Raw genomic sequence first — 11,867 nt, forward strand, 5'->3', positions numbered from 1 at the left:
GCGCTATAGAGAGTGTAAGCAGTTGTTGTTATTATTATTATTATTATTATTAATACACTTCTCTTTCGAGCGCTAAAACGGATTCGGACTGTTACTCCCACAGCTCTGTCCGCTTGAGAGCTGCTGTCCGAGCTCCCGGAGACACGTATTGAAGAATCACGCTCTAACACGAACACGAGTGACACGAAACGCGCTCGATCCAGGATCGATACCCCCGCCGCCCGTCCGGACCGCGTGCGGCGCCGATAGCGGGACCCCCGCCGCGGGGCTCACCGATCGATGAGTCGGTTGTCCAGTCGGGTCGGCTCTTCCGCTGGAGCGATTGGTTGTCGATAGACGAAGCGATCGATACCTCCCCGCCGTGCGGCTGCCCGTGCGGTCTCGCGCTCTGACCCCGGCGCTCTCTGACGCCGGTCGGGCTCTGTGACGTCACAGCGGTGGTTGTGACGCAGCGCAGACGCCTGTCCGGGGACCGGGGAGGGGTGGGGGGGGAAGGACGGGACGGGGGGGGGCTGTTTCTCAGAGAAGTCACCCCAGGAAGACCCCGGGCCGAGCGGGCCGGCAGGCGAGAGAGAGAGAGAGAGAGAGAGAGCAGCAGACCGGGAGGTGACATCCATGTCAGCGCGGAAGCAGTTTATTTCACAGACTAGAGCGACACAAAACCACCCCCGCGGACCGCCCCGGTCTGTCCAGACTCCCGATCCCGGAGCACCGGACCCGCCTCCTGGTTTGAGCCCCCTCTTGTGTCTGCGGGCGGTACTGCGGGCTCACGCCAGACGTCAGGTTGTATCGAGTCAAAGCAGATCAGATCACACCGAGTCAAAGTGTATTTCTCAAACGCACAACAGTGCAGCGAGCAGCAGCAGCAGTTGCTGGCAATGACAGGTCTTTTCCGCGAGCTCACAAGAATCACAGAAGTCCCAGAAATCACAAAAACACAAAAATCACAAAATTGAGGTTATGAAAATAAGGTTACATGATAACAGATGTAATAGAAACGGAATAAAACTCAATATGAGTAGAGCTGTTGTGTGTCCATGGTGTGTGCAATATATACAAGTAGTGCGGTTATGCTGAACACAGTGAAAACTGTGAGTCCCTGTAGGCATTACAGGTGATCTGCTGAAGGAGCCGCAGGCTGGCTGTCCAGCAGTCTTACTGCCTGGAGGTAGAAGCTGTTCCGGAGTCTGTCGGACTTGGACCGGATGCTTCGGTACTGTTTACCGGCCGGTAGGAGGGAAACCAGTCTGTGACTGGGATGACTGGGGTCCTGGAGGATGGGCCTGGCCTTCCTCAGACATCTCGCTGAGTAGATCTCCTGGATGCCTGGGTAGCTCACAGCCGGCGATGAGCTGCGCTGACCTCGCCCCCCCCTGCAGGACTCTGTGACCCCGGGCGGAGCAGCTCCCACGCCAGGCAGGGATGCAGCCAGTCGGGATGCTCTCAATAGCCCACCCGCAGAAGCTGGCCTGGATGCGTGACGGCATGCCGGACCTCTTTAGCCCGCGGAGAGAGAACAGGCGCTGCCGTGCTGTCCTGACCACGGTGTTGGTGTGGTGGGTCCAGGTGAAGTCCTCTGAGATGTTAACCCCCAGGAACTTAAAGCTGCTGACCCTCTCCACTGCAGTCCCACTGATGCAGAGAGGTGTGTGATCCCCTCCCTGGTGTTTTCTTATTGCTTTACTGTGTCGGAGTCCAGATTCCCTCCAAGGTGAGCTCACTCTCATTGTGTGCTCTTCCTGAGGAGAGCGATTCCCCCGTCATTTCTGTGACCCTGTTTGGTCATGAGGCGCTGAAGTGTCGCACGGGGTGTATCTGGGCTGAGACACAAAACCCCAGAGCCCCCGAGGAATAAACACAGCGCTCTCCTGCGCGTAAGTGGGAGGACATAAAATAACGATCCAGTTTTGGGATGAGGATGAAGATGGACAATGTGTGTTTATTATCACCTTGAAGCTGGAATGACCACAGCGCTGGATGAGACAGGGGGCACGGTGGCCCCTAGATGCACACTAGGAAAAGGTGTGCGCCGACCCACAGCGCCCTAGAAGATATGAGCGATGAGTTTACGTGACGAAGCCGCGGAGCTCGTACTGTCCGGACACGCGTCGCTGTTGTGGAGAACTCCTCCCCCTCTTGCGGCCGCCCGTGTGACGTCACTTCCCCCGGAAACTCCGGGCGGCGCACAGGCGCGCAAGATGGCGGGACTTCCGGTTGTCGCCCCTCCTTCCTCCTCTTCCACCCCCTCGACCCGCAGGAGCGAGTGAGCGCGGCGACGGCGGCGGACTCGGGTAAGGCGGAGTGTGTCGGTAGAGTAAAACGGCAGAGTTTAGAGACGACAAAGCGATTTCAGAAAGAGAAAAGTGATTTATTTCTGCTTGGCGAGAGTTTGCCGCTCGTGACTATGGTGCCGTTAGACGCGACCGTTACTGCGCGTGTGGGAGGAAGCTCGAGAGAGCGCTCGCGACAGGTGCGCGGCGTCGGCGTCTCCGCCAGAACCCGTCCATTAAAATAAGAATTATTATAACTGTTATAATAACTATCGATAGAAAGGGTTGGAAATCATTCCCTCGGTGTGCGGAAACGTGCTCTAGTGGACGACATTTTGCCCCTGTGCGGAAAGGAGCTGAGAAAACGCTCTCGTCAGGTTCGCGGCATCGGCGTTTTTTTTTGTCAAAACCGGTCAATTAAAATAATAATTAGCGTTAAACAGTGTCGGAAACCATTCCCTGCGTGAGCGAAAACTAACTTCACGGAAAGTCACGTCCCCCTCCGGTGAGTTGGTCTTGAAAGAAGATGCTTGCGTCGGGTTCACGGCGTCCAAGTCTCTATCACGACCGTTGGAAACCCCCATTAATACGAATACAAGTAAAACTGTTAGAAATCATCCTCTTAACTTATCGTAAATGTGCTCTACTGAACAACGTCTGCTGAAAGTAACTGAGGAAATGCTCGCTTCAAGTCGTTAATTATTAATCATTATTCATTATTAAAAGTATTAAGTTAGAAGATTTTGCCTTAGTCATAGTTGACTACAATGTGTTTTACTGACTTTTAAATATAATCCACTCAATTTTAACCTTTTAATGAGTCTTTAAGTTGACTAAAACGATCAATTTTAGTCCCTTTTTCTCGTGTAGTCTGGTTTGTTTGTATAACGGTTACAAAGGTTTTAGAATTGTGTTCATTTTAAAATGTATTCAGTTGAAAATGAATTAAATATTCAGTTTATTTTTAGCCTCGCAGTATTAAGTTTATTCCCGTTTAACCTACAAGTAAGGCTGTTCTTAATGGATAGACCTATACTTGTGTGACAACCTGTAACTTGCGACGTTAAGCAAGAAACGTGCAGAAAACGATTCAGGAACCTTAACTGAGAAAATATTTCACCCATCTGATCACCCTCTGTCCCCCAGAGAGGTCAAATATGAAGGACAAGAAAGAATTGTGCAATAAAGGACAAATAATGAATCTGATATAGAGACATCGTGCATATCTTTCCTAAGAAGAATCTATTTTGGTGTGGTTACTAGTAATTCTTTACTTGTATGTAAGGTTTATAAAAGTTTTTCCCCAAAAGTTTCAATGCATTATAATAAATGTATTCAGTAGAGGCTCCTGCATAAAATGCCTTTGCAATAACTACAGGGAAATCACTGCCTGAGCTACTTAAAATATGTATTAAAACCAGGCAGGCAAGCCATATATCCATTCTTTAACTCACTGGTATACAATTATTCATAACTAGCAGGTGTGTCACCCTGCAGGGAAATCCGACACGGTTTAGATGGAAATAAGTTCTTTTTTAACTTCTCTACCAGTGTAGTCTGTGCTTCTGGACATTTCTGTGTATTTATTTGGGGTGCTGTACGTTAAGAGGAGCATGGAAAAATGCATAAATTACATAGTTAAACAGTTATAAAATGCCGTAATAATATATACCTTTATATAATACATAGCAATCGTTTGACTAGAAATGTGCCATTTGTATGGTAGGTTGGGGGAATTTGAAAACGATTCAGAACATAACCTGTGCTCAGTCCTTCTCTGATTGGCAGATGGTTTTATGAGAAAGAGGAAAACTTGAATCGCAATGTGTCGTGTTTTTAAACAGTGAATTCTGGACCAACTGCTTGTGTAGTAAAGAAAGCGAGGGGCTTTAACCCCATGTCTATCGAAGTTGATAAAATGACATGTTAGTGCTGCTGAAGTGCTACAGTTTTTCTACATGCCGCATAATAAATGTGAATAATCCAGATGAAAGAGTTGTGTGAAGAAGGCCAGAGTCTCCGAGCAGTCCCACACTGCCTGGACTGGACACTCTGCTGTCAGACTGGCTCCGAGTCTAAACTGGACACACACTGGACTGTGGACAAAACACACAACAGCAAAGTAAGATACTGAGACCAGAGACAGAGCTGGACATCACACACGCACTGGACTGCCAGAGCTGGATCTCTCTCTCTCTCTCTCTCTCTCTCTCTCTCTCTCTCTCTCCCCCCCCCCCCCCCCCCCCCCTCAATGCTTAATCTACTACTGTTCGTCTCAATCACACCCAATGGAGTATCCTGTCTCAGGCAGCAGGTCTCAGACTCACCTCCTCCTCCCTCTTCTGCCGGGCAGAAAACTCGTCCGTCCGGCTGCTCTCTCCAGCGCAGGGTGTGGTTCCCCAGGAGACCTCGCTGGGCCAGCAGGTCCTCCATCTGCAGACACAGACGGACTGAGCTGTGTGCTTACAGCTGTGCTCAGTGACTCAACACTCAGGCCTGCGGCACTGTAGGACAGCTCACACAGCGCCAGCATGCGCCTCGGACACAGCGCTAACAGCCCTGGATTCAAACAACGGGCTCGAGCTGTGAAACATCGTGTCGCAGAGCAGATCTGCTCCGTCTCTCCTGCTGAGCCCCTGCATCTGAATCCCTGAGGATCAGGGACAGGAAGTTTCCCTTTATAGCCCACCTGTCGACATCTGGAACAGTCCGGCTCGGTGTCTGAAATGCTCCCTTCCTGGGGGAACCCCAGTCACACACCAGACACACTCAGCTCCCAGAAGGGGCTCCCGCCTACCTGCTCCAGGAGTTTGTATTTCTTCTTGGCGTTGTTCTGAATCTGCTGTCTGCTCCCGGCGATCTTCAGCCTCAGGATGGTCCTCTCCCCCTTCCTCCTCTGTGGATCTGAGGTGACAGGCGTCGCAGGACAGAGAGACACCCGAGAGAGAGGGAGACAGAGAATGAGCGCTGTTGCCCCAGTTTGAAAATTGAATCAACGTTTGCCTCCACATTTGACTTGCAGTCCAGAGCAGTCCCTCAACACTGGTGTTTACCAGCTGTGCCCACTGGTTCACCCCTGATGCAGGTGTGAGAGGGGGAGAGGAGGGGGGCCAGCCTGCAGTCGGGGGGTGTGGGGTCACCAACAAGGCCGACAGTCTCCTGGTTCTACACTGGAGTGTGAGATCAAGCGCAGATCTCTCCTCGCTCAGCGGTCAGCCGAAAGGCCTGGTCTGAGAGCAGACGGCTCTGCTGTTGCCACCTGCTGGTCAAACACGTGCAGAACAGGGAGTCACCCTCAGTACCTCTGGAGCAGAGGAAGCTCAGCTGCTCTTTACAGCTGCGGTTGGTCCAGCTGCCCCCTCTGTCTCTGTTCAAGGCTCCACAGGGGCTGGAAGCAGGCCGGCCAGGGGCTCCCCCTGCGCCCCAATTCTGATAGACCAGGGGAGCCTCGTTCGCCCAGAACCAGGACCCTGAGACTCGGTTCTGCCTCAGGCCCAGCCAGACCAGAGTGGACTCAGCAGACTGGGCCTCTTCAACAGCGTAGCTCTGCTCCTGGTGTGACTGGATATCCGCCAGGCCAGTGCGGTGAGTCTGACAGTGATCCAGGGCCTCAGCCCAGGACTTCTTCTCTCTCACCAGGACGAGCTCTCTGCTGTCTGGAAGAGAGAGACACAAATTAAAGCTGAATCTGTGTCTCTGTAGGGTCTCCAGACGCCCCTTCAGGACACGAACCCAAGTGGAAAACAGAGCCGTCCTCACCCCGGTGACAGAAGAAGGGTCTGATCTCACTGCAGTTTGTCTCTGTCCATCTGCCTCTCGGGCTGCCCTGCAGGTCCACTTGCGCACATCTCCATCCACCTGCTGACCCAGGCTGCCCTCCTGCCCAGTTCCTGAAGCTGGACGCCCCCTGGTCTGACCACTTCCACTGCCAGGGCTCATTGTACAGGCCGATCCACACCCTGTGACCCCGCGCTGACCTCCGAACCTCCTCATTCTCACTCTGGCTCCTCACACTGACCAGCTCTGTGTGATTCTGTCTGCAGAGACTCTGGGCTTCAGTCCAGGTCTGGTCGAGTTCAATCAGGGTGACGTTACTGCGCTCTGAGCAGACAAGACAATGTATCAGTGAGTCAAAATGTCAGTAAGATACTGGAGTGATGGACTGTCCTCTTACCTGTGTTGAGTGACAGTGGTGAAGTGTGTCTCTGATTCAGAGCAGAGAGATGTCAGTGAGACACTGGAGTGATGGACTGTCCTCTTACCTGTGTTGAGTGACAGTGGTGAAGTGTGTCTCTGATTCAGAGCAGAGAGATGTCAGTGAGACACTGGTGTGATGGACTGTCCTCTTACCTGTCTTGTTGAGACACATGAAGTAGTTTCTCTCCTCAAAGTCTCTCTCTTCCCATCCTCCCTCAGAGTCCATCAGCACACAGGCGCGCCCCCTGGGTTTGAGTGTAGGGGCTCCCTGCAGCTCCCCCAGACCCCGGCACTCTCTGTGTGTTGTTATACAGACCAATCCAGGCTGCTCCTTTATCATCAGTGTTTGTGAGGCTGAGAAGTTTATTCTGCTGCTCCTCAGTGAACACAGTGACCAGGTCTGTGTGATTGTGCCGGCAGTATTCCTGAGCTCGAACCCATGATAGGTTATAGCGTATGAAGTGGTACTGCTCAGAGGAGTCTGTAGCTGTAAATGAATGAACAAGATGAATGCTCCCAAACTTTCTCTGTTCTCTAAGTTTCCAGATTCACCAGTTTGGACAAGGAGCCTGACTCAGATATTTCAGTCAGTCAGACACTGAGCGGACAAACAGCCCACTGCTGTCATCATGGTCTCTGTCTGTGACCCTGAGTGACACAGGAGCGAGCGGGAGGAGGGACGCCGGAGCGGGCGGGAGGAGTGGAGCGACACCGGAGCGAGGAGGAGTGGAGCGACACCGGAGCGGGCAGGAGGAGGGACACAGGAGCGAGCGGGAGGAGTGGAGTGACATCGGAGCGAGCCGGAGGAGGGACACCAAAGCGAGCCGGAGGAGGGACACCGGAGCGAGCCGGAGGAGTGGAGGGACACCGGAGCGAGCCGGAGGAGTGGAGCGACACCGGAGCGGGCAGGAGGAGGGACACAGGAGCGAGCGGGAGGAGTGGAGTGACATCAGAGCGAGCGGGAAGAGGGACACCGGAGCGAGCCGGAGGAGTGGAGCGACGCCGGAGCGAGCCGGAGGAGTGGAGCGACGCCGGAGCGAGCCGGAGGAGTGGAGCGACGCCGGAGCGAGGAGGAGGAGGAGTGGAGCGAGGAGGAGGAGTGGAGCGAGGAGGAGGAGTGGAGCGACGCCGGAGCGAGGAGGAGGAGTGGAGCGACGCCGGAGCGAGCCGGAGGAGTGGAGCGACGCCGGAGCGAGCCGGAGGAGTGGAGCGACGCCGGAACTGGCAAGAGGAGGGACACCGGAGCGAGCCGGAGGAGTGGAGCGACGCCGGAGCTGGCAAGAGGAGGGACACCGGAGCGAGCCGGAGGAGTGGAGCGACACCGGAGCTGGCAAGAGGAGGGACACCGGAGCGAGCCGGAGGAGTGGAGCGACGCCGGAGGAGCGGAGCGAGCCGGAGGAGTGGAGCGACGCCGGAGGAGTGGAGCGACGCCGGAGCAGGCAAGAGGAGCGACACCGGAGCGAGGAGGAGGAGTGGAGCGACACGGGAGGAGTGGAGTCACACAGGAGCGAGCGGGAGGAGTCACACAGGAGCGAGCGGGAGGAGTGGAGGGACACGGGAGCGAGCCGGAGGAGTGGAGCGACACGGGAGCGGGCGGGAGGAGTCACACCGGAGCGAGCGGGAGGAGTGGAGCGACACGGGAGCGAGCGGGAGGAGTGGAGCGACACGGGAGCGGGCGGGAGGAGTGGAGCGACACGGGAGCGGGCGGGAGGAGTGGAGCGACACGGGAGCGGGCGGGAGGAGTGGAGCGACACCGGAGCGGGCGGGAGGAGTCACACCGGAGCGAGCGGGAGGAGTGGAGTCACACCGGAGCGAGCGGGAGGAGTGGAGGGACACAGGAGCGAGCGGGAGGAGGGACACAGGAGCGGGCGGGAGGAGTGGAGCGACGCCGGAGCGAGCCGGAGGAGTGGAGTGACGCAGGAGCGAGCGGGAGGAGTGGAGTGACGCAGGAGCGAGCGGGAGGAGGGACGCTGGAGCGAGCAGCCTGTCAGCCTCTGTCAGGTTGTGACTCACCAGTGTAGCAGAAGAAGGTGCTGGGATACAGTCCAGTTGCATCGTTCCAGCCACCTCTTGTGTTACTCTTATTATTTACGTTATCTTGTAAATAGATCTCAGTGCACTGGGCTCCTCCACTGGGCTCCCCAGGACTCCAGTTGCGAAACCCAGAGCGTCTCCCATCAGACCACTCCCAGCCGTCCTGGAGCAGAGCGATCCAGACAGCGTGTCCCTGCGCCGTCATCCGGATCTGTTCAGACTCTCCCACACTGTCCACCCGGGGCAGGTCGGAGCAGCTCTCTCTGCAGTGTCTCTGGGCTGCAGCGAAGGTCTTGTTTTCCCTGATCAGCCTGTACTGCTGGGTCCCACCTGTGAAGACAAAGATCAGGAGTGACGGTGTGTACAGCTGTGAGACTACAAATCCCATAGTGCTTTGCACACCACCATTTCCTGTTTCCTGTTCATTCCTGTCTAAAGTTAAACTGAGCTCTCACTCTCAGATTGAGTGTCGTCTCACCTTGACTCTCGCATACGAAGTAGTTCTCCTCACTGCAGTTTCTCTCCTCCCAGAATCCCGCTGCGTTGAGAACAGCGCAGGGGAGCTGACTCCTCCAGTGGGTGAAGGTCACGACCTCTCCGCCAGACCACCGCCAGCTCTCTCTGCAGTCTCGGTACAGGCCTATCCAGGCTGTGCCATTGGGCAGGTTAGTGGTGTGGAGGACTGTGTCCATTTCTGCTGTGCTGCTGATGGAGGCCAGGTCAGTGTAGGTGTCTCTGCAGTGTCTCTGAGCGTCGGTCCAGTTCAGGGGTGAGTCCACAAAGTAGAACTTCCTGATGAGGCCGGATCCAGGAGGACAGAGCACTGGGAACAGAAAACCAAGCAGGCGGAGTTCTGACGAGCAGCAGCAGCTCGTGCTCAGAGCCTGTGCTTTAGAAAGTAGTTGATAACCTCAGGCTACTCCCCACAACCCCGGTCTCCTGAGAGAGGAAGGATATCGCTGGGGAGAGGGTCTGTACAGAGACGCAGGAGACAGAGCTCCCTTCCCTCCTCCTCTCCCTCTTCTCCAGAGAAACCGGGGCCCAGGGAGTCACCTGTAACCTTGCCTGTCGTGTCCAGGATTCACCAGGTATCGCCCAACACCGATACCTGCGGCCCGAGTGCTGGAACGAGATTGAGACAGAGGTCAGAGGTCACTCACCGGCCACGGCCAGCAGCAGACAGGCCAGCCCCTCCCTCTCCATCTCCGCGGCGCCGCTGGGAGGTCGGGCAGCGCGTGTCCAAGCCCTTCCCTGGACAGGCAGTGGGGTCGGTTCCCGGGGTCAGTCCGCTGGCCAGCCCCTCAGACAGCAGAGCTGGGAGCCGGACAGGAAGTCAGTCAGGTGATCAGCTGAGTGCGCCGTCGACACTCGGACATCATTTTCACCTCTCTCTCTTCTTCTATCCCTCTCTCTCTCTCTCCTCTATCCCTGTCTCTCTCTGTGTCTCAGTTCCCTGTGTTCCAGGTACTACAGGAAATGACATCAGCAGTTATTGATTAACTAGGCAAATAAGGACAGTTCCTATCTGTCCAGAACTCTGAATAGCACACTGTACAGTAAGTTAAGTCCGTAAAGAAGGAAAAACTGACCTGTCCCAATTTCCATTGTCTCTTTGTCTCAGTTCCCTGTGTTCGTGGTGCAGTTACAATAACATACCAGTTATTTATTAACTAGGCAAAACAGTCTCTTTCTGGGGGTCAGCTACGGATTGTGTTCTAAACAAAGCAGGAGCAGGACACTGAGACCTGTTGTGTCATGAAACCCCCCCCCTTCAGACTCCTGCGCGAGGGGGAGAGTCCGTCAGGTGAGAGGAGAGCCTGACACAGGCCAGAGCCCCCCCAGGAGCACAGGGTTCAAACACAGAGTCACTGTGTCTGTCATCGCCCCCGGTCCTGCGCCCCAGACTCTTCCAGAGCCCCACCAGGAGCACAGGGTTCAAACACAGAGTCACTGAGTGTGTCATCGCCCCCGGTCCTGCGCCCCAGACTCTTCCAGAGCCCCACCAGGAGCACAGGGTTCAAACAGTCACATTTAAACACATTAGATCTCTGTATTAACTGGTGCTCTCCCTGTGTTTATTGGTGTGCTCGCTGTATGCTGTATTAACTAGTGCTCTCCCTGTGTTTTAATTGCCCCTCAGGGGTGAGTGCAGGGCCCTGGGACGCTGCTCTCCCACACTTACCTCTGCTCCTCGGGGTGTCCCTCTGTCTCGGCGCCTGGCTGGGTGGGAGACGAGCTCTCTGTCTGTCTGCCTGTGCTGTTATTGCTCTTTGTCTCGCTGATACAGCCGGTATGGAAATGGAGAGCGATCACGTGGCCCCAGCTCACAGCTCGGACAAGGGTGTGTCTGTGAAGCCCATAGAAAACACATCTGATACAGATCCCTCCTGCTCTGGAGCTCTACCCCAGCTACAGAGATCAGCCCCCCCCTACCCCAGCTACAGAGATCAGTTCAGATACTGTATGTTTCTGAGTAATTAACGAGGCTGGTAACTGCTCAGTGAAGTCTCCGTCTCTGCCCGAGTGGCTCTGCAGGCTCTGTTCTCATCTCACAGATTGAATCTCACAGATTCAGTTCATTGGAACTGTTTTGGTGGACGGACTTGGAACTTTATTTCATATAATATTTTGCAGTGGTCTTAGGTTGTTAGTGAGTGATTCTTTGTCATCACTGTGATTGTTTATTACTCAGAGGTGACCTTTCATGGCAGTAGTTTAAACTTCCTGTTTACAGACAAGACGGCGAGACTTGTAATTTGTGATCTGGGAACAGAGACACGTTTTAAACACTCAGTATCTTACACCTGAGCGTCGGGTATTGTCTGAAGTCAGAGTTTTCTCTTTGTAACTCCACACACTGATGAATAAACCTGCTTTGCTTCTTGCTGCAGTGGTGACTGAGTTGTAGTTGTGGTTTGCGATCTCGGTCTCTTTCACTCAGAGGACAGACAGTGGCTGCTCTGCGGTGCTCTGTGCTGCAGCTTGGGTTTATTCAGTTCTCTGTGGTACGGCTTATTAAGCTTCTCCAGACACTGGCGATTTAACCGAAAGCGTATTTATATCAGGGACCCTTTGCTGAGACCATCGGAAGAGCTGTGTCTGTGTGCGGCCCGTCCTGGTGTTTCTCTCCCCCTCTCTCAGCAGGTCCAGAGCTGCCCCAGAGGCCCAGCTGGCGATGAGCTCAGCTCCCCCTTTGTGAGTCTCTAAGAGGCGGCCGCAGGACCTCGGAGAGGGCAGGTCACCCCCCCCCCCAGGGAGGGCGAGACCACCCTACACTCTGACGCAGGGCAATCGGAGGAGGCGGTGGTGCTGTAGGCGAGTGGAGGTTACATCCAGTCACCACCGGGGGGCGCTGTGTGAGTCAAC

The 11,867-nt window shown here is 54.8% G+C and overlaps 1 protein-coding gene across 1 annotated transcript; it reads right to left on the minus strand.

Moving 5' to 3' along the window:
- Positions 1 to 2,044: 2,044 nt before the first annotated feature.
- LOC148813434 (C-type mannose receptor 2-like) lies at positions 2,045 to 9,193 on the minus strand. The gene is made up of 8 exons (XM_088907993.1): positions 8,980 to 9,193; positions 8,593 to 8,831; positions 6,533 to 6,563; positions 6,030 to 6,371; positions 5,573 to 5,926; positions 5,068 to 5,174; positions 4,598 to 4,703; positions 2,045 to 2,286 (listed from the first exon to the last, which is right to left on the minus strand). Exons 1-8 carry the CDS (start codon positions 9,191 to 9,193, stop codon positions 2,045 to 2,047), a joined length of 1,635 nt encoding a protein of 544 aa, XP_088764119.1.
- Positions 9,194 to 11,867: the final 2,674 nt, after the last annotated feature.

Source organism: Atractosteus spatula (genome assembly GCF_055471065.1).
Source record: "Atractosteus spatula isolate fAtrSpa1 chromosome 10 unlocalized genomic scaffold, fAtrSpa1.hap1 SUPER_10_unloc_1, whole genome shotgun sequence".
Taxonomy (NCBI): Eukaryota; Metazoa; Chordata; class Actinopteri; order Semionotiformes; family Lepisosteidae; genus Atractosteus; species Atractosteus spatula.

What these genes read in the sequence shown, in the direction of transcription:
- LOC148813434 (XM_088907993.1), bottom strand. Translation starts at nt 9,193, where the DNA reads ATGGACACAGTCCTCCACACCACTAACCTGCCCAATGGCACAGCCTGG. An exon ending in CTTCGTATGCGAGAGTCAAG is followed by an intron (nt 8,832 to 8,979) that starts GTGAGACGACAC and finishes TTGTCTTCACAG; the next exon opens with GTGGGACCCAGCAGTACAGG. An exon ending in CTGGGGAGCCCAGTGGAGGA is followed by an intron (nt 6,564 to 8,592) that starts GCCCAGTGCACT and finishes GCTCTGAATCAG; the next exon opens with AGACACACTTCACCACTGTC.